We start from the raw sequence: 22,338 nt of genomic DNA on the forward strand, positions 1-22,338 counted from the left end.
CTCATCATCTGCAACATGTTGACTCCATGGTTGCAGTCACAAACAAGTGAGGAGATACAGTAGATGGGCATACCAACTAAAAGTGCTTCTGAGCACACAAACAAGCTAAGGATGCCTAAGGTTTAAAAAATAGAGACCATCACCGCACACTGGTCTAATATTAGGAGCAAACGACGCATTTCTTATCCATTCTTATAAGGATGCCTGGGACTTATGCCCCCTTTTTTTTCATATTTTGTCTACATGCCAAGAGACAGTCAAATAGATTCATGGGTGATGGGACACTCACTTTACTGTGAGTTTACACTGTGACGTTGTAAAAGCCCTCATGTTGTCATCTGTTGCCCTATCGCTGGTGTCCATCTGAGTCATGAAGCTAGGATGTAGACTGTGTGGAACAGTGAAAAAAAAACTGAACTCTGACACAATCACGCGAAAGAACCTTGTAGAACTTTATTTTCGCTTGTTTTAGAACATAAAGGAGGGGAAAAAAAATATTTCAATTATTTGGATTTTGAATCGAAAGCAAGAACATGCACAACCAACACTTGATGACATAAAATTTTAAAAAAAAAAGAAAGAAGAAAACAAAGTAAGAAAACAATAACAACAAAATAACCGGAAAATTCTAAACAGCAGGCAACTGACATTATAGCAGTATTTGCATTCCCATTTAAACAACTTAATGAACAGGAGTGTTCGGTCATAGTAAGATAAAGATTATCATGACAAAGGCAAAGAAAAATATACTTATGGCAGTAAATTCAACCAGTAAATTCAACCATTTCGCACAACCGTAACAATCCCACATGGACCATCAAAAATAAAGAGCAAAGGACATATGGAGTTAAGGCAACTCGAGTCCCTTCATAATGTTCACTCATATGCCCAGCTACAGTGCTACAGTGATAGCTCACACACATTCACACACTCCAAAAGGCAAAGTTCCATATTTTGCGCTCAATTAATTATGTAATACAGATCCGTTCAAATCACATCATTTACCTTGACAAAGCTGACTATGGGTATCGTCCAGAGAATGTTCTGGAAAGAGACAACATCCCCCACCTAACAGTGGTCTTGGATGCATTACAGTTCCTTGCAAAGAGACATTTGTCTGTATTACGATCTCAAACCATTAACATTATACAGAATTGGGATCGTAATTGTATAATTTAAAACGGGCAACGAGTCTGTGTTATACACAAAACGTCAAGCCTGCATGAAGGAACAAGCAATGGAGCAGAATTTGGCCATTTTGGTCCACTTGCTCTCTTTCCGTTCCATTTGTGTAACCATACTTGCTGACAAAAGTTAGTCATAGTCATAGAAATCTGCTACATGTCAAAGTAATCCCTTTTAAAAACTACTGAGTGCCATTGGACAGGGTCCCATCTGCCTCACAATAGAGGAATAATAATAACAACCTTTCAGTTAATAAAACATAAACACACACACATTCAAACAAATACTGGTCTTTGTATTAAATCAGAACAAAAATCCAGCATTTACAAGGAGCAAATAAAATATAAATGAAATAAGAAAACAAATCCCTACTCCACTCTGGCACAAGTGCAAATAATCTCAGCACTGGCTAGCTCTGCAGTACATCTAGAACTGTCTATAATTATCAGAGATGGTTGGAGGGCCCAACAACAAGGCATGTTTAGCCCTGTGTGTATCTGTTGAGCAATGCATCAAGGCAGCTCCAGCTCAAATCAGCTGCTCAGTGAATAGAACCTCAAGTGTTTCCCAGTAACAGAAATAGGTAACATTCCCAGTATCCTTTGCCTCTTTGATTGCACAAGCACATCCCCTTCATCCACAAGCCCTGTCAGCTCACCTATATCACACAGATGTTTTCATGTCTACGTCTTTGTTCTGTTGTCATTTTGGACGATAAATGTGAAGGCATAGGTAAGGTCTGAATTTTTGCTCCATTGTCTTATTCCAAAACTGTTTATTTTTCCCTCAGCCACAAAGTTATGCTTATGCTAAGTTGTGCTTATGATAGTTTGAGCATACACAAACTGTTCTGAATGACACTGAACGTGTCTTGACACTTTGGTTAGATGTAGATGTAGTCAATGAAAAAGGATGCTGCGATTGCGTCGACCAAACTGCATCATTTGGTCTGCTCCCATGCAGATTTAAAGCTGCTGACAGTATATTGCATGTCCATATGGCTACAGCATAATAAACCACTCAGAAACCTAAAGCAGATTCATAACACCCAAGCATGCACATTTTTGGATGCACCATTTGGATCCCCATCAACTTCAACTTGTGTTCCCTCAGAACTAACAGCAATTAGTATGGCCTTGGCCACAACACAATATGACAAAAAAAAAATCCTTTCGACTTGACATTAACCAAATGATTCGATAAGAGACAAGGAGAAAAAGAAAGAGAAAAGTAAAAAGTCTCAGGTCCATCTCCGTCTTCATCACAAGCAGGCAGGAAGAGGAGTTTGGTCAGTGAAACAGTCCTTGTAAATGGGTCTCCCATTTACAATAAATAAAAAAACAGTAAATATAAATAAATAAAAATAAACAGTGTTCTCCTAAAAAAAAAAAAATCTACAGTTGACCTAATCCCAAACTATTCATACCGACAGAGAACACAACACATAATGATGAAAATACTAAAGAAAAACATCTCTCCAAAAAAGAAATCCAGGGGAAAACATTGATTGCCAAATACATCCTGCAAGCCTAAAGAGGCTACACTTTTCCCTTCCTCAAACCTTTGAGTAAAAGTCCAGTTACGGACCAGTAAGCGGAACCAAATGCCTTTTTTACTCTTCTTCTTCTTCCTCCTCTTCATCATCATCTTCATCGTGGCAGTGCGTGATCTCCTGGGGGGTCGTGGGGAAGAGGTGTGGTGGCTGGATCTCGCTGATGGACCGGGTGAGCTGGTGCCGTTTGCACTCGTGGTCGCGGAAGTCCAGCGCGTGGCGGTTACGTGTGGCCATGGGCGACTCGGTATCGTTGATGTTCATGTTTGTGTGCTCCACTGTGGACTCGTGGGGCATCTGTGTGTGTGTGTGTGTGTGTGTGTGTGTGTGTGTGTGTGTGTGTGTGTGTGTGTGCAACAGAAATAGGGATGGAGATGGAGAGCATGTGTATGTGTTTGTGTCAGGGAGAACAAAAGAGAGCACACAAGTGAGAAACAAAGATGAAAGGAAAAGAGAGGATATGTGAACGAGAGGAAGGAGGGGTTAAAAGAGAGGGAGGGGTTAAAGGAGAGGGGGAAGGGTTAAAGGAGAGGAAGGAGGGGTTAAAGGAGAATTCCAGCAAATTTCTCACACAGATCTCTGTTTCTTGTGGTCACCGAGTATTGTCAGTACAAAAAAAACAATTGGTTCCATCAAGCTCGAGTTGCTGCAGCCAACAGCTAGAGTTGCCAGGCAGCTACAGTGCTACACTCTGGGGGCATGTTCGGTGACCTTGAGAAACTGGAATTCTCCTTTAAGTATATCAATAATCTTGTTAAAGCTCAAAGGGCACAAAGGTGTAGAGAGAGATCGGTATACAATGCTAAAATAACCAAGGTTTGTTGGCTTCTTGGACATTGACAGGAGCTAATTAGCCATCTCTCAGCAGGTACATGTCTTTGGTTAATACATGCATACTGTATCTGTGTGAGTGTGTGTTTCTCAGTAATTTAGTGCACATTTTAGGATCATACAACTGTGTGTGCTTGTGTGATTGCGTGTGTGTGGAAATGAACATGAACTGGCATCAAACAGCAGCGACTTAAAAGTGTCACAAGCCTTGTTGTAGTAGTAGTAGATGAATAAGGAGACAAGTGGGCACTAGTGGAGAGTAGGGAGGGGGGTACTCACCAGCACATGGGCGGCTCGAAACAGGTAGCTGAACGGGTAGTAGAGCATGTTGATAAAGGAGGCGGCGTACAGGTCAGCATAGCGCATCACCTGCGAGGCAAACAGCGTCTGCCGTGAGCCACTGCGGAACAGGCTTCCCATCATTCCATAGCACATGTCCATGTCATGGGTGACTTTCTGCCAGGGAGGAGAAAAGGACATCAGGGTTTGGTTTGGTTTAGTTTCATTTATTTATTTAAAAAAATGCATGAATCACAAAAAGAGAAGAGATGTTTTGTACCAGATTTAGCAAGAGGTCGACCGATTGATTGGCCGGACGATTTTGGGCATTTTTAAATTAATTGGTATAGGCCGATCTCCGAGTATATTAGACCGATTAACAGTCAGGCGCATCTGCGGGCAGCCCAACTTCTTACTGTCTACTTATGGCTGGTTGGTGTTTGACTTTGCTTTGTTGTGAATATGTGAGCTGAGTGTGTTCATATATTTACCTCGTCTTGTTTTATTCCTGTACTTGTGTGTGTTTTACCTTAATCCTCCTCTGGAGGGAGCTGATATCCGGCCTCTCATTGCTACTGCTGTCCAAATGTCTGGGGAGAGAGAGAGAGAGAGAGAGTGAGTGGAATGAATGATAATAAGTGACAGTATGGGGGGCAATAAAGAGATAGAGATTAGAAAGAGGGGGGAGGGGGGAGAGAGAGGGGGGCCCAGTTTTGGGGAAGAGTATGGGTGTGCAAGGGAGAGAGGGAGAGACATACAGAAGAGTAAGAAGGCAAGAGGGGAAGAGAAGAGAGCCAGATGTAGGGTAGGGGGCAAAAACATTAGGAGGGGAGAAGAAGGGGTGACATGAGCTGTTATAAATAGCACGGAATGTGTTTCACTCTTATCTGTCTGACAAATGGCCTTAGAGTGAAGGCAATAGGGTAAACTGCCTCTCTGACCCTGTCGCCCACATTCGTACACACATACATTACAGTATATGAGAACATGACATGACCATGGTATACGTGACTAATTGGAGGATAGTCTGCGGTCTTACTCACTTGTACAGCTCAGCTAGGAATATGTCCAGGCTCTGTAACTCCTCAAACAGGGCTGTAAAAGAGAAAGAGAGAGAACCATCGACAGACAGAGGGAGAGAAAGAGAGGGGGAGAAAAAGAGACAGAAAGAGGGCAGAAGTGAGTGATCGGTCCTTGGATACTGTAACATATCCTTTTCCTGTCCAATCTATTTCAGTCCCAATGCCTTGGCATATCGCCGTTGTAACTATGTTGACATCCAGGACTAACATGTTCCTAGGGCCACCCTCCAACCAACTAGCAACCATTTCAGTCTACTGAGGTTTTGAAAGAAAATAGCCATTGCCATCACCAGACCAGACAGGTTTGTGCCCTAATGAGGAACAATTTCAATTTCTCCCTCCCTTTTTAATTCAGGTCATCCAATTATAGAATGAAATCACAGTGAAAAGTCCTTACATGTCTAAACGATCATTTCCCTAAATCAGGGGTGGGCAAACTTTTTGGCTCAAGGGCCACATTGGGTTTTGAAAATTGGCCGGCGGGCACCCGACACACACATAAAAAAAAAAAAAAAAAAAAAACATTTTTTTATAGCGTATAATTTAGTATGAAAAGTATTTGTTTTAAAATATAAATTGCTTAAAAAATACTGCTAATTTGATGCTGTTTAACAAATGAATAAATTGTGCACAGTCGCTTTAATTCACGTTTATTTCTCAATGATCTTCTGCCTGCTCCGCTATGGCTAGTGCTGTACCTAGCTGTGCCCTCTCACAGTTTTTAAATGGTCAGTAGTGGGAACTACTGTTGCCTTCATGATTTCCTTTTAAAAGTTTCTTATACGAAGGAGATATCAATTATCAACAATGACAAGCCAGCTGGAACCTGCCGCTCTATCCCTCTCGTGAGTGCAGACGCGTTCACAATGAAATGGATCGCATAACGTTCACGTTAGACCAGCTGCAAAGGAGATAACAAAGAGTAGGCCTATCATCTCTATGTAACATGATGTTTTGACATTGACATTGTAAACGTTCTCTAAGAAAAGTGAAAAGCAGTTTGCAGTAACGCTAACCAACCTCGTCTCTATCGCAGGAAAAAATAGCGAGCAGCCTGATAACCAAATTAAATGCTCGGCGGGCCGGATGAAAGTGCTTGGCGGGCCGCAGTTTGCCCACCCCTGCCCTAAATGGCTCTGATAATGGTCATGATGAAACTGCTAAGACAATCATCTTGGCTATGTGCTCAATAGTTGCCCATGAATTAATCTCATCATTAGCAATAGCAGCAACAACAGTGGAAGTTAGGGCTGAAAATTCCAAACATCCCATGTCGTTGAGCCCATCTATGCAGGAAAAAATTGTGATTCATGAAGGTCCTGACAGGGTCAGGTGGTGTGGTGGCTGGGACTGACCACTCTTGTCTGTCCACACATGTAGCTCCTGGGCTAGCTCGGGGATCACCAGGAAGGTCCTCCAGCCCTGGCGTTTCTTGGACTTTAGGATGTCGCCAAAGATGTGGTCTCCGATGTACAGGATGTCCTTTCCTTTGGCGCCCAGCAGGTCGCACACAATGTCAGATGAGCCTGGGGAGGAAAAACATGGCATTCTTGTCAGTGCTGACTAGGAAGGAAAAGGTAAGCTGCATTGAATGCACTCTGTCCACACCGAATCCCTTAAATATGCCCTTCTTTTGCTTCTTATTTCTCGATCAAAATAGCAACACCACAAGCAGACAAAAAATTAGTAACCTGGCGTCCAACAAAAGTTCAGCTCAAAACGTTAGGACAGTCCAATTGAAAACAATGTAATTAAACTGACTGTCACTAATGCTCGCATCGCACTCAGTTAAGACACGTCGTAAGAGGTCTTCCGAGATGTAAATATATAAAAAATGCTAAGAAGCTCACAAACAAAGATTCATACAAACAGCATGAATCAAATAAAACCTGAATATAGATTTGAATAAAAGTCGGAACAAAAGTCGGAATAAAAGCCCATCTGTCATTTTAATGTCCCTTTAGCTTTACTGTAGTCATAAGTAAACACATGAGCCGGTACCATCACACCAGAGCCTTCTAGGGCTATGCGTCACACTAGTGTGATGAAAATGTTGGAAAATGAACGTTCTAAAGAATATCTGGGTTCATTGAATTCAACATGGAATTTTAAAACCTTAAATTGTTGCTGAACAGACTCTTTTGTTAGAATGTTCAAAACTCCTCTGCTGAACGGTTAAAGCTCTTACCTCCAGAGTACACTATGCCATGCTGCAGAGGTCCCGTGTACGTGCCGATCTTCAGACGCCCAGTGGTCTGCAAGAAACCGTCACAGGACAGTGAGCACAACCCCTCCAGCTTCGCAACAGCAGCTGGGTTATCACAAGTACAACCTGAGCTCCTTTTTATTGTCATACTGTATATCGTGAATTTACACCACTTGGATTGGGTTTTTTTAGGCAATTGTGTTGGGGTTCATCTTGGATTGGAGATCTGTTTGAGTTAATCTAGGATTTGTGGTGTTTGTGGCACTCCAGTCCCTTCGGGTTTCACTGAGAATGTAGTAGGGAATCCCTTGATAATAGAACTGATTAGTTCTCTTCCAGGCCAATCAGTGAGCTATGCCAGTGGGTTTAGGAGTGGACACAACACAAAGTTGAAGTGCTGCCAAATTAAATCTATCTTGAAAAAGGCCTGGTTGCCAGAGATGCTGCTATTGGATCTGCTCAAGAACAGGTTACATGGACTACACCACAAAAGGGAAACATTGTTATTTACCACATGAAATATCATAACAATCAATTTTGACTATGAGTTGACCCAATAACTTTCAGTATACTTATATTGTACTAGTACTAGTACTGTACATTGAGGTCTACACAGTACATTCTAAATTAGAACTAGACATCGACAAGAACAGATCTTTGGCCAACAATACAGAGACAGAAATGGAACAGGCCTCAGGAGAGGAACTAGAGGTACTACTTTAAATGCACAACCTGGAGCAGTTTGTGCTTTGCTATTTAGGCTAATATAAAAATGACGAGCATTTGTTTGTCTTGCTAATGAATGAACTTTCCTCAATACGGTAAAAAGCTCAGTTCGCTCTGCTGTTTGGCAAGTGTCAAGACTCGCTGCCAGTTCCTAATTCTTCTTTCCCTTCAAGAAGCATGACAGCTTGCCAAACGTCTCTGCTTGCCAAACAATTTGAAGTAAATGCCACCCAGACGGCATCATCTCCATCGGGAGTCTGACCCCTCAGACTGCTGCTCTGACATTTCGGATAATTTCTGGACCGTGTTTGGGGCGGAGGGTCTCTCACCGTGTCCACCTGTCGCAGCACCGTGCCTTCACCAAAGAACAGCGGCTTGCGGGCGTCCACCAGGATCAGGTCGAAGTAAGACTGCCAGGGCCGATGAGGACTTCCAGTCTACACAGGCACCACAAGATCAGTCGTTGGTTGAATGGATGGATGGATGAATGACAATGGGGGGGAAAAACAGAGGCACCACCACAATAAGAGACACACACCCCTACCCAGCCCAACACCACACCCATCCATTACTGCTGGAGAACTGGTAAACAGTTGTAACAGTTTCTTCACATGTAAAGGTTACAGATTTGTGGGTCATTTCCAAAGTTGATTTTGATCACATCTAATAACTGGGCAATTCCATGCAAAGGTCAACCTTACCATGGAAAAAAAAAAGTTGTGCATACGCAAATAGAACTGTTGTTAAAATCTTCATTTAGTTCTATATTTTATTGTTTGTAACTGATCTGATTGAATTTGATGGAGAATGACACTCTTTTTACATCATAAATATGGTGTGCAACCATACAGAAACAACTTTTTTTACATGGTAATATTATACATATTTCAAAAGTGGATAAATGGACCCAATGTTCAAACAAATTGTGTCATTTGACAAATTCCAGATTGACAAGGGAATGGTAGAGCAATGTCTATGCTCAGCTTGCCTTTAAGAGCACAACTCCTTACATTTGTAAGGCTTTTGTTTTTAAGTCAGCAAGTTCCATGGCCATGTCACATCCATAACGTTTTATAGGAAAAGTTTATACTACATATACAGTGTTGATGCGACAATGTCCATAGTGTCTGTGCAAAGCTGATTTATATCAATGTAAAGTGTGATGACCAAATTGTGCCCCTTTCTTACTTTTAAAACCTTTAATGGTGCGTTATGGATGTTACATAATGTGAATTTACAAGACTGGGGACTTTATTATACCTTAAAGCCGATAGAACGTCTGTTCTGGTGGCATGTCAGTTTCAACGCATTTCAACTTAGTGTTTACAACTGACATTTCAAAGATTATTAGGTTGTTTAAAACCACAGGGAGGCCTTGCCTAACCATTGGCAAAACAAACATAATATTAAAATACCTCCAGTGATTAGCCTAGCCATAGCCTATTTTCAAGTGGCCTAATAACGAAAATCTGAGCGATTATCTTCCGATTGTCTGCTTAACACAGTTTAATTTTAAATGTGACGCGATATGACAGCATTTGAAGTGTCAGGTCCTCTGTAGCTAATACCCACAGAGTAACATGAGTAAGGGCAGCAATAAACTAGATGTACCGCATGGCGGTACAAAATATAACCGCCTCTCAGTCCTGCATATTCTCTTATGAAAAATAAATCACGCTTGTCAATTTGTCTCCATCTCTTACTCCTGCAACTCATGTGCATGTAAATGAGTGTGTGCATATGTGAGTTTGCTTTTGTTTATAAGAGTGTGTGTGTGTGTGTGTGTGTGTGTGTGCGTGCATGTGCGTATGCGTGCCTGTGTTTGTGTGTTTATGTGTATGTGTGTGTGTGTGTGTGTGTGTGTGTGTGTGTGTGCGTATGTGTTTGCATGCCCACGTGCGTATGCGTGCCTGTGTGTGTGTGTTTATGTGTCTGCATTCATGTGGGTGGGTGTTTGTGCATGTGTGTGTGTGTGTGTGTGTGCTTGCTTGCCTGTCTGTATGTGTGCGACTGTGCGTGCGTGCGTGTGCATGTGCGTGTGTGTGCATGTGCGTGTATGCACGTGCATGTACTTTATGTGTGCAAATCACAAATGAGTGGGTATGGGTTAGGTTCATGCGGGCTCTTGAGACTAACATACCATAAATATTCTGTCATCTTGGGTCAACGGTTCAGGTAGGGCTAGTTATTTAGGGGAGTGGCCACCAAGTTTCATGTTCCCTGGTGTTTCAGTAACCAGGGAATCACTGACCAAAATTGATGACGGTAAAAGAAAAAAATACATTTCTTTTTTATATTTTAAATTACTTGTTGTCCTGATTCTTCCTGTGTCTCTTAGTGGGCACTGAGGAAGCAATAATTTCATCACTAGTTTTTCATGATTACCATTTCAATTCACTACTTAATTATTGTCGAGGACTGGTTCAGACACGTCACATCCATGACATGAAACAGTCACATCCATAACGCCAGTTTTTGCTACATAATGCATTACGAAAATGACGCATAGTTTCAAAAACACACTTTTTGTGTTCATTCAAGTCTCCTTCATGGTACATATATCATAGTTTCGGCAGTTTGTAGAGTTTGTAGAAAACCTGTAATCTCTCACAAAAGTGTGTCCATTTCATGTCACATCCATAACGCTGATAAAATGCCTTGTATTCTTAGGATGAAATTGATTATATGAAATTTGAGGATTTCTCAGTATTCAGAGGACAGAGGTTGCATTAAAAGTTATGCAAATTAATTCACTGATACTAATTTTGCCCCCACTCTAAGGCATTTTGTTTACCAATATGAGTCCAATTGTCACATCCATAACGCTGGAACTGCCCAACTATTTGCCAGGGAATAATCCAAAATAATCCATTTTAAACTCAATAAAACACACACACACACACACACACCTGAAATGTTCCAAATCTGTGCATACATCAGAAATGTCATGACAAATCTACACCCACTAAAACACACCAACAGATGTTCTCTGCATACACAGAAGCAGAATGCTTTTCTCATAACTGATTTTATGTTTGCTATGGGAATTTGCCACAATGCACAGCTGTGTCTGGTCTGACTCGGAGAGAACAGAGCACAGAGGGCAAAAGTAAAAATAAATACCAGACTCACTTGTGGGCCGTGGGGAAGGTCAAACAGGTACGTCATGATTTTCTAAAGAGGGGAAATTAGGCACTATTAATACCCTGAAGGCGTTGGTACTCACTTGGATGTCATACACTCCCATTACAAGTCTAAATAAATTAAGTACAGAAATAGCAACTTACATCAGTGTACTTGTAGTCACTGTTTGTGACCAGGAACACCTTTGAAACTTCATTCATTCGGCTCAACAAGAGAGGCAATTTGGACTGGTTTGGGAGACACAGCAGAGCAATTAGCACAGCATGGCAATTAGGAGTCACGGCAGGTGAGCTCATGAATCCCCTAGTCACAGACACCATGTTTAAGACAAAACAGCACCCCGTGGAAAGCAAACACATGTTAATCGAGGTACTCACGTCTTTCACCACATACTTCTCAAGGTTCTCAACAGTCTTCACCTTCAGTGATCCCTGATAGAGATTAACAAGTGAGAGGAGGACAGGTTTAAGTCAAAATAATATGAGAAAGAAGCAATAACAGAAGCAGAAATTAAGCAATAACAGAAATTAGGATAACAAACTGAATATGTAAATAGTCTCAAATAGCACAAATATTCCAAACAAGTGCTCGTATTTTACTGACTGGGCACTACACTGCATGACAAGGCACAAAATGTTACTACCGAGAGAGAGACGTTACTAACGAGAGAATAGAGAGACATTTCTTTATTCTAAATGTGTAGCAGAAAGTGCACGCACATCCAACTTGGTACATCCAGATCCTTGGTACAGGTGCATGGTTAAAAGACCAATGTTGTTCCCTGAAACCAACATTGGTTGAAAAGTATTAAAGATACCCAGAAACACTGTTGCTGCTGTTCCCCTAAAGTGATTTAATGGTTTCATGTCACTTAGGCGTCATGCATAAAGTTTGTCTAGACACAAATGTTGTTCACCTTGAAATGGACCCAGTCCACCGCATCTCGGACATCCTGGAACATGCTCTTGTAGGACATAAACAGGTCCCCATCTTTAAAGCCTGTTTCACAGCTTTAAAAGAATGATGGCACACATTAGAAATCAGAGCACAAGTGAAGAAAAGGATAATCTGCACCCTCTTTTGGTCTCTTAAGATTACAGGGGGTGATACATAGACTCTAATAATGCTCACTGAAGACTCACCTTGTGTATCTTGAGCAGTTAGTGAAGAAATCTACCAGGCAGGCAAATAGGTAGGTTTCTAAGGGAAAAAGCAACCATAATAATTATCAGACCAGAAGAAAATACAAGACTTACACAACATGGATGCTTTTAGGCACTGGTTTCCATCAGGAGATAAGCACCAGACTGGCTTTACTCTTACCTGGCAGATTGAAGAGTGTGTTCAAAATGTAGAAGCGGTCAGTGTCTCCACGCTGGATGAATTTGTTTGGATACTGTTCCCTGGTCTCAGGCCTGACAAACACAAACACACAACAAATTGTGCTGCCTATTACTCCTTTCACTAATTTCACTACTGAGCTATCTGCAACTCTGGCACATATCCAAATTATGAATATTCTCACTTCTCAAATATTTCCACAACACAAGTATTGGTCACTCACCCACGCATGAAGTTGAATCCATGTGCACACACCAAAATGTTGCCATAGGCATCAACCTTCAAGAGGTTTCCGTAGGTGGTATCAAACACTAGACCCCTACAATAAACAGGCCATTAGATCTACTCAGCTCCACACTAACTAATAAGAATCTACCTTTCAATCAGAAGCTATAAAAAAAAAAACTGTTACCAATTCAGGCTTAAAATAACAACATGTAGTTATACAGACGTCTACCGAATGCAGTCTTAAACAGTAATCAACAGTAGGCTTTTTTTACATGCGGACCTTGTGTTTCAAATTTGAGTTCCCATACAAACAAATTAAGTGGTGGATCATGTCAGTTTAGTCTATTAACGTCAAAAAACATTTGACACCTTTTTTAAAATACTATTCCCTTTTGCGCATCACCAATATTGTCAGTGAATTTTAGACTAGCAGTACCTACAGGCTTACCATACCGAACATTAACCAAACCGCAACTCCAAAACCGAGGTAGTCACCGTACCCTGATTTTTGTGTACAATTACACCCCTAGTAGTTATTTTGTGTAGTAAAATACATGTAGCTATTTTTAGATTTGACTGATTGTTATACAGCTGTTGACAAACAACAGAGTAGGTTTTAACAGCAAGAGAAATGCAAACATACTCTACCTTGTGGGGAATGCTGGATCATAGACAAAGTTGAGCAACTCCTGAGGGTAACCGATAGAGACCAGCCTCTCCACAGTCAAGTCGAAGCCCAGTGACTCATACTCTGGAGACTTGTACACTAGAGGAAAACAAACAGAGGGGCTCTGACCACCTGCAGGCGTATAAACCATCTTAAACAGAGTATAAAAAGTAAAAAGAACTCATTTATAATGCATACGCAAGACATGCATCTATACATGGACAAACATGGGATACACGTCCTTGAATAAATACACAAAGGTGCACAAAAAAATTCTCTAAACTGTAATGAGCATGGTATTTGCACAAAGAAAATTCAATATTGTGGGCAAATTGGAAAGGCCCACTGCTTGTTGGAATTACCCAGTTGTGCAATCCCCTGAACTCTTACAAAACAAGGTCAAATTATGCAACTTGTGGAAGTTCCTGCCCGAGACCCTTATAAGTCCGGCTGGCAGAGCCCAGGCTCTTCACCCACTGACTGCCAGCATGAGGCCCCCCTGCTGCTGCTTCTTCCACTGCTCGCCTTGACCGCCCGGGCCAAGCACTTCCTTCCTCTGGACTGCGCCGCCATCCACAAGCGTAACACCAGCAACCCCAGCGGCGTGTACACCACCTACCCGGCAGGGCCCTTGTCCCCGCTGCGCGTCTACTGTGACATGGAAAGCGGTGGTGGGGGCTGGACAGTGTTCCAGCGCCGACTCGACGGCTCGGTCAATTTCCTCCGGCCCTGGGACACCTACCGGGCCGGGTTCGGCAGCGCCGACGGCGAATTCTGGCTAGGCCTGGAAAACGTGTTGCTGCTGACCATGCGGACACAGAACGAGCTGCGCGTCGACATGGAGGACTGGGCGGGGAACCGGGCGCACGCCCACTACGCCACCTTCTCCCTCGAGCCTGAAGCGGCCGGCTACGAGCTGTCCCTGGGGCACTTTATGGACGGGGAGGCAGGGGACGCTATGAAGGGCCATAATGGCATGAAGTTCACGACCTTTGACAAGGACCAGGACCGCTGGGAGAAGAACTGTGCCGCCAATTACATGGGCGCATTCTGGTACAACAGCTGCCACACAGCAAACCCTAATGGATTATATATACCAAAATCCAATTCACCATATGGATCAGTGTACAACAGCTGGCAAACCTGGAAAGGGAACGGATACTCTTTGAAAAGCATCTCCATGATGATGAGACCCGTATCTCACTGTTCTCACACAACTGATTTTTAAAGGTTGGCCTGTATCATACCTGTTGATTTATAACTGTCATGACACGATTTGTGAAACTTTTTTTAAACATAAAAACAAATGTGTTGTATGTGTGTAAATCATCACCCGCGTTTTATACTTCATAGTTCAGACCACATCAGCTGTCCTCCTACTCATCTCTCAATTCCCCTCAGAATCTTTGCAGGCAATATTGGCATTCGCCTTACATTTCCCAAATTTACTCAACATCCACAACATGGTAAAATAACAAACGAGTTTCAAAAATAGGCTAATCATGACGACATGACCTGCATCCTGTAATGACTATAAACGGAGCACCTATTGCTTGTTTGGCTACGCTGCCGGGGCCACGTATGAGCCAGTTTTCCCCTGAGGTCTTGGATGTGTGTTTGTCTGACAACCAGGGTGAAATTTCAGACTCTTCTGGTAAACATTAACACTTGTTTATGGCTTTAAGCCCGACAAACAGACAGATGCAGACTCTGCTAACTTTCCACCGTCAGCCTTTGGGTAGAACTCACGGAGGAGGAGTCCATACCAAATGGAATGGGGGGGTGCGGGCAGAGGTTGGGATACAGGTCTTGCTGATACAGATAAGTGATGCACCCCCCTTCTGGTGTCCTACATGGACTTGACACACTTTCTGGGAGAGGAGAGCAGCGCTATTTACAGATACACTACTCCTTGCCAGGGTTGCATTCCTTCATGAAACACACAGTGAGGCAAGAAAACTGGGTCCCAACATTCAGATTTCATTCAGTAATTCACTCTAGAACTGAATGGCCATGATGATCTGAAAACATGAAGAAACTTGAAAATAAGGAAATAGTATGTATCCATATTCGCGGCGGTATGTGGTAGCAGTCACGTCACTAATTCTCCCACAACTGCCAACTACCGGTGCACTGTGATAAAATATCTCCATAAGAGCAGAGTTAATGCAGTAAACTACATTGTACAGGTCTCACTATCAGTGAGAATTACAATCAGACATATTGGCATTCCAGACAGAATTTAGTAAGGCTTTTTTCCTTTCTGTCTGAATTTGTTTTTTTGCCCCAGGGCCCTCCAAAAGTCAGAAAGTGGTGCCTCTTACCTGCCAAAGTGTAATCCATATCAAAGCCAAAGGACTTGATCTTCTCCATCGCCAAACTTCTGTTCACAAAAACCCTGAGGAAGTAAACAATTATTGTCATCAGGCATTGGTCTTGTGGACTAGTCAGTGAATGAACACAATGATGATAAGCGATTCCATTTCACTTTTTTTTACAATCAAATGACTTGCACATCGATTACCACAAACTGGGACATTAGGTATTGGGTTTGACAATATTTCATTATGCTATTGACTGTATTACTACCTCCATTTCAACAATTCTGGAACTATTGCCTGACAGATCATTATTTTAATCGAGCCCACTTAACCCAAAGTTGCACTGCACAGTGTTTTTTCAAGATAATTTCCTGGATACGAAAGCCAAGTTCGAAGTTATGAAAAAGGCTTACTTTTTTTTCTCCATCTTATGTACGTATTCAGATGTAAGTATATGGTAACATTCGTGTAGTTAGAAAGGGCAAGTCCAGTAAATAAGTTAAAAGGTTTGTTATGATGTTCAGTCAAGGCCAACAAAATGGAATATTGCTTCATCCAGTAATGTGTCTAAGAGACTTTTTCTTCTCTGGTACATTCAGGGGAGCTTTTCATGGTGTCTAGTCTCATTGTATTATACATAATGCATAATCTGTAAAAAGGACATATTTAGTTTAAAAGAATTAGAAGAATAGAATTAAAGCAGAGAACAAAATCTTGATTTGAAAGCAAATCAAGGCAGTTAAGAGGGATCTGTTCTGAATTCATAAAAGGATGAACAAATAACTTGAAGTCAAGGTCAATCACAATGAATGAAAACCTGAAAAATAAGTATGTTATTAAATATCAGAGGTCAGTGTGTTTGAATGAGATACATCACCAACTGCCCACTTACTATTCACAGCAGTAGCACAATACACCACAACCACAACGATGACTGCATGCAAGGTTTCTCTAGATTACATTGACCACAAAACTCCGCTAAGCACATCTGAAATTTGAACTTCAACAGCCTTTTCATACCATTCAAACCAGAACTCCTCACTTGATAGTGACCTGAATGAAGTAGGCTTATGGCTAGTCCTTCTCCACACGATAAAAAATAGAAGATAATTTAAGTAGTAAATTGAATTATAATTGTACCGTTTGTTTTTATCATAGCTGATATTAGCACAATTGAATGGTATAATGATGTTAAATTGTGAGTTCTTACGTTTCTTTTAAACATAAATAACTCACAAAGCAACTGGCAAAGAGCATACATAATGACCAATTTCCACAAAGTATAACAACACAAGAGAATCAATTGAATTTTAACATAAACTTTACGCTGGAAAGAAAAGAATCAGTACAAAATCAACAGCTTTTACCGTACAGTGACATCACAAGGCAAAAGCTCTCTTTCGTCAAAAGCAAGCTAGCTACACTGTACAAAAAATTACTATTCAACAATTCACATCCACAGTGACATTAAGCCAACTGAAAAGCACCCAAAATTAACCATGCGATTCATGACAAGTCCAGAAAGATAGTCCACTATTTTGTAAATTGTACACATCTTGTAACCAATTCAGGCAGTTTGTTATATTTACTCACATTTTCAGGCCCTGGAAAATGTAAACAAAGGCAAATACACACCTGACTTGAAAGAAACAAGCACAGAATGTACACACATAGTGTGAAACCCTACTGTAGGTCTACAAACCTACCATTTTGACAGCAGAACCTGAATATTGCTAGCACAATAGCCTGTGAGGAAACTACAAGCTAAACAAAATGTGACCTTCTCCAACCTGAAGTTGACATTCAGATGTGATTCAATTATATTGACTTAATACAGACTGAGGGCGGAGCTGTTACATTGAGGGAGTGATGCGTTAGGGGTCCAAACAATGGAGAGAGAGAGATGCAGTCAGAGGAGGAGGATGAAGGAGAGGAGCACTACCCATGGTTTAAGCGGCTTCCATCAGTCCTACAGGGAAAGCCTACTAAGCACTTCCACTTCCACACCATACAGCAAAATAAGTATGGATGTTTTTGTTTTTTTATTCATTTACAAAAAATGGCATGATGTTTCAAATGAATAATATACACCATATTTCAAACAAAAAACAACAAAGGATTTTTTTAAAAACAAACATTCAAGTCATTCTTGCAGTTTGAAACAAAACTTCATCATACCTCATTGCTGGGTGACACTGGGCCAGTTCCCGTGGACAGCTTTGTGATAAAGGAATACATGTGCTACACATTACCATGGGTCACACTCATGAGCTCGTGTCACTCTCCAAGCACACAGTATGACATTGAACTCTCTCACACACACACACACACACACACACAAAGGCCAAACAGGAGTATTGATTTCCAGTTCCTCAGTATTTTTTATTTATTCTGTTATTTTGCTTTTTTTAATTTCTTTTATTACTTTACACAAAACAACTAAAAGATTTCTATGATATGTGATTAGGTAAAAAGTAGGCTACCACGTTCACAAGACATATGCTAATGAGTTCATCTTAATGTTACTGGAGGACATTTTACACAATCAGAAGTGTACAATTGTTTTTTTTTTTAATAAAGAAATACAAAATATTTTAAGAGGATGTTGATTGTCATTAGTTATACCCTGCAAGACACAGTTGAATAAAAATGAATCACCAAGCTGTTGTTCCACGAATAGAAAATGAATCTACAACTGGAAAACAAATTGTATGTGAATGAAAAACAAAAATGTGAGACTTAAAAGATGGATTGATACAATTTCAAGAACTTGTTCTTGAAGTCCAGGTATCCTTCAAAACAGCCTAAAAACATGCACTGCAAGTAATGAGGTAAAATACAAAAAAATGCATGTACTGCATAACAGTGTTTTGCAGTATTTTAACTCAAGTCTTCTCATATAGGCTAAGTGTATCATACCTTCACCAGTATTTATAAGTTGAGTTTAAGAAAACATAAAAAATGGCCAGTCCGTTCTGCTTCGCTGTGCTGCAGAGGTAATCAAGCTCCTTCTTCTCAGAAGATGGTGACTGAACTTGTATAGGCCAAATTTAGACAAGCACATTATCTCAATAATTATTTAATCTGTCATTTTTTATAGTATTAAAATGGAATATTCTTGTCAAAAGAAATTGCACTAGTCTGCTTCACAAAATGTTTTTTGCTCAAATAAATAAACAATGAACACTGAATTAACTCATATCTCTTTTGGCAATTTCAGGCCTCAGGATAAATAACTCATTTAGAAAGAGAGAAATAGATTGTAAAAAAAAGATAAATGAGACATTCTATTAACACATCACTTGTTTTCCCACCCACATTTATTGAGTCATTTCCTTTGAACTTAAAGGTCAAATGCATTTGTAAAAGACCCTTAAAAATCCTCTCAGCAAACACATCCTCGTCCTCTGAAATTCTGAACGTGATTAGATCATTAACATTGCTACTTATTTTCTACTATAATAATGCACTGGATCCGTTATTGGTCAACTCCAATAAACAAATAAATGATAAATATCAGCTTACAAATAATTGTAAGCAAATGTATAACCACCAACCACAAAAATATGTTCCAGACATGCAAATCCCTTTCCACAGTATCTCATTAACCACTGGCACCAACCTTGATAAAGTTCTACTGTACTCGAACACTACCACCTGTCATTGAATATATAATGTTGTTCAGAATTGTTGTTGGCAGTAAAAAAGGCTGCTATTTACCATTTAACTTTCCAGCAGAACACACAAACCCACAATCCTTGGATTGAAACTGGAACTTACTTTTTACATCTACCATTTTCAAGGCTACAACAACCACGGGCAGTGAAAAGTAAATGTTCTGTGCAAACTGTTCCACGCAGACACAATGGTACCTGTGATGAGCTTCTCGTCTGTATTTCTTCATGGACATTCCATCCATGTTGGCTGGAACATCTGCATAGTTCTGGAGTCTGTCGCTCCATGATGTCGTCATCTTGAATTGTTAGGTTAAACAAAAACTATAGAGCACCTGGAAACAGAAAAAGATAAATTCAATACAGTTAACACATAATATTGACCAATAAAGGTCAGTCTCACCTCAAGTATGTATACAAAACTGCACAACTTATGGAGCAGGAGGTCAGTCAATCAGAATGCCCGACAGTAGTGGAATTTCTAACTCTGGAGACTGTCTGCTTGGTTGTTGCCTAAAAGTCCAGTTCCAGTGGATTCAGGACAAAGGAAACTGAGACGAGGGCATATGCCTCAACACAAACGGAAGTCTCAACAGAGCCTGTCAGTTGTATTTCATATTATGTTCATCCTATTACACAAACACATCCTGGTCGAAAACACCTAGAAAGAATGAATAACCACACAGGCCCATTTTTTATGCAAGTGTCAACATGGTGCAGTTAATTTTTGTACGAATTCACTTAACATTTCGTAGTAATTTTCCATGATGATTTTTACAGCCACCATAACGTTGACGTTACTTCCTCAACACTAAACTTGAGAAACTAGTTCAAATACAGTCTTCTTCGGAACAGAAATATCTCTGGAATAAGCAAATTTTGCATTTTATAAAGTCGTCCACTTTGTATTCGTATTTTTAAGTGCCATTACATTAGCTCAGAACTATTCTATATTAGCACATTGACATTAGTGTTAGTAAAGTGTTGACGTTAGTCAACAGCTTAAAAAAAAAGAGGCAATTCAGCCCATTGAGGTTAACAGATAGCCATCAATGTTACTGCACATTTCAGCAAAGAGTGAAATGCGTAGCCTAGAAGCTATTGTAAAGGGATATTTATTTAAAAAAGCTAACTGTTACATTAAGGTTATAAGCCAACGTTAACATCAAGCCGAATTTACAGTTTCCTCACACCTAGTTAACGTATAGGAACTACCGTCGGTCCCGTATTTCCACCGTCTTGCGTGTATGTCACTTAATATCCATTTCTAAACAAACCAAGACAGCGGACTCCTAAAGAAACGCAACCACCCATACCACAGGTGTTTGTACATTAGCTATGTACCAAAAATGACATTTTACCGTGACTCGAAGAGCTGTAAACGGTGTTGTAAGGCTGCGTGTACACAACTGCTTGGATGACGAGAATTCTCGGTCTAACCGTTCATGTGCCGTTGAAACGGTGTAAATAGGCGACCCATCAGGCCAGCACTATAACTCCAAACGTGGTAAACAAAATCGGATATTTCAGGCAGTAAATGCTACCAAACCAGATTTTGTTCAAATCTCCACATCTATGGCTACTGAAAAATGTAAGGTTCATTTAGTAAATGTTATTTTGAAGTGTTAAAAAACATCGTTATTTTATAATTTCTGAACAAAAGTGGTGATAATTGGGGGTGTTACGATAATATTACATGTGCCGAGTTATAACGTTATCAAAATAAATCTGACAGCCGTTATCTTTAACTTACAAAGAACTAAACTAGACTTCAGTTCATGCATTGGCTAAGTTCACATTACTGAAAGTGAAAACGTCCAACTGCACGTTTAGGACGATAGCTAGCTAGAACGCAAAATCGTCCTGTGCACTGATATAACATTACACTTCATCTATCAAAAATCTAGCTGCTAAGTTAGCATGGCAAGGTAGTTCCGTGTCATTGTAAGCTGCAAAGTACGCGGAGCTAACGATGACTTCAAGTAGCCTAATCGTATTTAATTTAGCTAACGCTACCTATTTCTGAGTGGTACTCCAAAATTGTTTATGTAGATGTTATATGAGTGCAATAATGTGCCTCTTTTCGTGACTGTTGACTGCTACTACTGACACACTGCTCTTGTAAAACATAATTTTCGTTGAAGGATAACCGTGCTACACTTGCTACTCACCTCCGAGGAAGCAACAACTGCACCAAATCAATTGCGCCGACACGCATGCGCTTTCGTGCGTAGACTGTGGAGGAATGCTACACATATAACAGACAAGACATGCTGACAGCTGGTGGGCTATGCTTTACTTCATTTTCATAATGCTCAGTCTTAAGACTAAGGCTATGCCGGTGGATCTATTAAAGTTATTAATGCACTTTTCCTCATGCAATATAGGGCTATGTTAGGACTGCTTGGTCCGAGTCACATTTAGAATTAAGGCAAATTTGTATATATATATATATATATATATATATAATATATACATATATATGTATATATGTATAATCGAGTAATTAGTATTGGGAAAATATTAGAGAAGCTGAATGGAGGCACTTTTGTCAAACACCATTATTGCTTTAGTAAATAGCTCCATCTCCTGGTTATAAATGGTAACAACCAATTTCTTCTACACCGAGACTTATTAGGCTACATACTGGGGCAAACCCATACCTGTCAACACTCCCGTTTTTCCCGGGTTCTCCCGTATTTCAAGGTCATCTCCAGGCACCCTCCCGTTTTGTTATTTCTCCCGGAAAACTCGTAATTTGCATGGCCACCAAACTTCATTTTAAAATCATTGATCCATGCATTTTTTCTATTAGTCTGACATCTGCCAGGCTGCCAGATTGTGTATGAAATACACCCTACACATACACGATTACTTAGTTTCAATTTCAACCGTTTTGTCATAGGCTAAAACCTGGCAACCCAAATAAGGAAGCGGGTGCCGACTGCGCAGCCTGAGGCTCGTCGTAAGCAGGCGGGCTGGTTGAGTGGCCCTCCAGAACTAGCTGTTGTGAAATTGTTGCAGGTAGGCAGCTGGTGGATACATAACTGGCATGCGTAAGGTAAGGTAAAAGCAACGACACGTGTATGAAACGTATTAAAT

At 40.6% G+C, this 22,338-nt stretch overlaps 2 protein-coding genes across 4 annotated transcripts; one reads left to right on the forward strand and one right to left on the reverse strand.

Annotated features, from left to right (window-relative positions):
* Positions 1-431: 431 nt before the first annotated feature.
* Positions 432-21,472, reverse strand: nt5c2a (5'-nucleotidase, cytosolic IIa). Of its 3 annotated transcripts, none has more exons than XM_048269471.1 (19): positions 21,408-21,472; positions 19,435-19,571; positions 17,741-17,779; positions 15,566-15,639; positions 13,223-13,340; positions 12,570-12,665; positions 12,329-12,420; positions 12,148-12,205; positions 11,922-12,015; positions 11,383-11,436; positions 11,149-11,232; positions 10,994-11,035; positions 8,191-8,298; positions 7,118-7,184; positions 6,285-6,455; positions 4,891-4,942; positions 4,377-4,437; positions 3,848-4,024; positions 432-3,034 (listed from the first exon to the last, which is right to left on the reverse strand). In XM_048269471.1, the coding sequence occupies exons 2-19, from the start codon at positions 19,533-19,535 to the stop codon at positions 2,798-2,800; spliced, it is 1,725 nt and encodes a 574-aa protein (XP_048125428.1). In that variant the 5' UTR covers positions 19,536-19,571; positions 21,408-21,472; the 3' UTR covers positions 432-2,797. The 3 variants fall into 3 exon arrangements, with proteins under 3 accessions (XP_048125428.1, XP_048125429.1, XP_048125430.1); XM_048269472.1 differs by lacking the exon at positions 21,408-21,472 and adding an exon at positions 20,598-20,638; XM_048269473.1 differs by lacking the exon at positions 17,741-17,779 and having other exon boundaries at positions 21,408-21,471.
* LOC125311427 (microfibril-associated glycoprotein 4-like) lies at positions 13,373-14,567 on the forward strand. Its single transcript, XM_048269480.1, has one exon. It carries the CDS (start codon positions 13,648-13,650, stop codon positions 14,467-14,469), a length of 822 nt encoding a protein of 273 aa, XP_048125437.1. The 5' UTR covers positions 13,373-13,647; the 3' UTR covers positions 14,470-14,567.
* Positions 21,473-22,338: the final 866 nt, after the last annotated feature.

The sequence above is a fragment of the Alosa alosa genome, chromosome 18, assembly GCF_017589495.1.
Source record: "Alosa alosa isolate M-15738 ecotype Scorff River chromosome 18, AALO_Geno_1.1, whole genome shotgun sequence".
In the NCBI taxonomy this organism is placed as follows: domain Eukaryota; kingdom Metazoa; phylum Chordata; class Actinopteri; order Clupeiformes; family Clupeidae; genus Alosa; species Alosa alosa.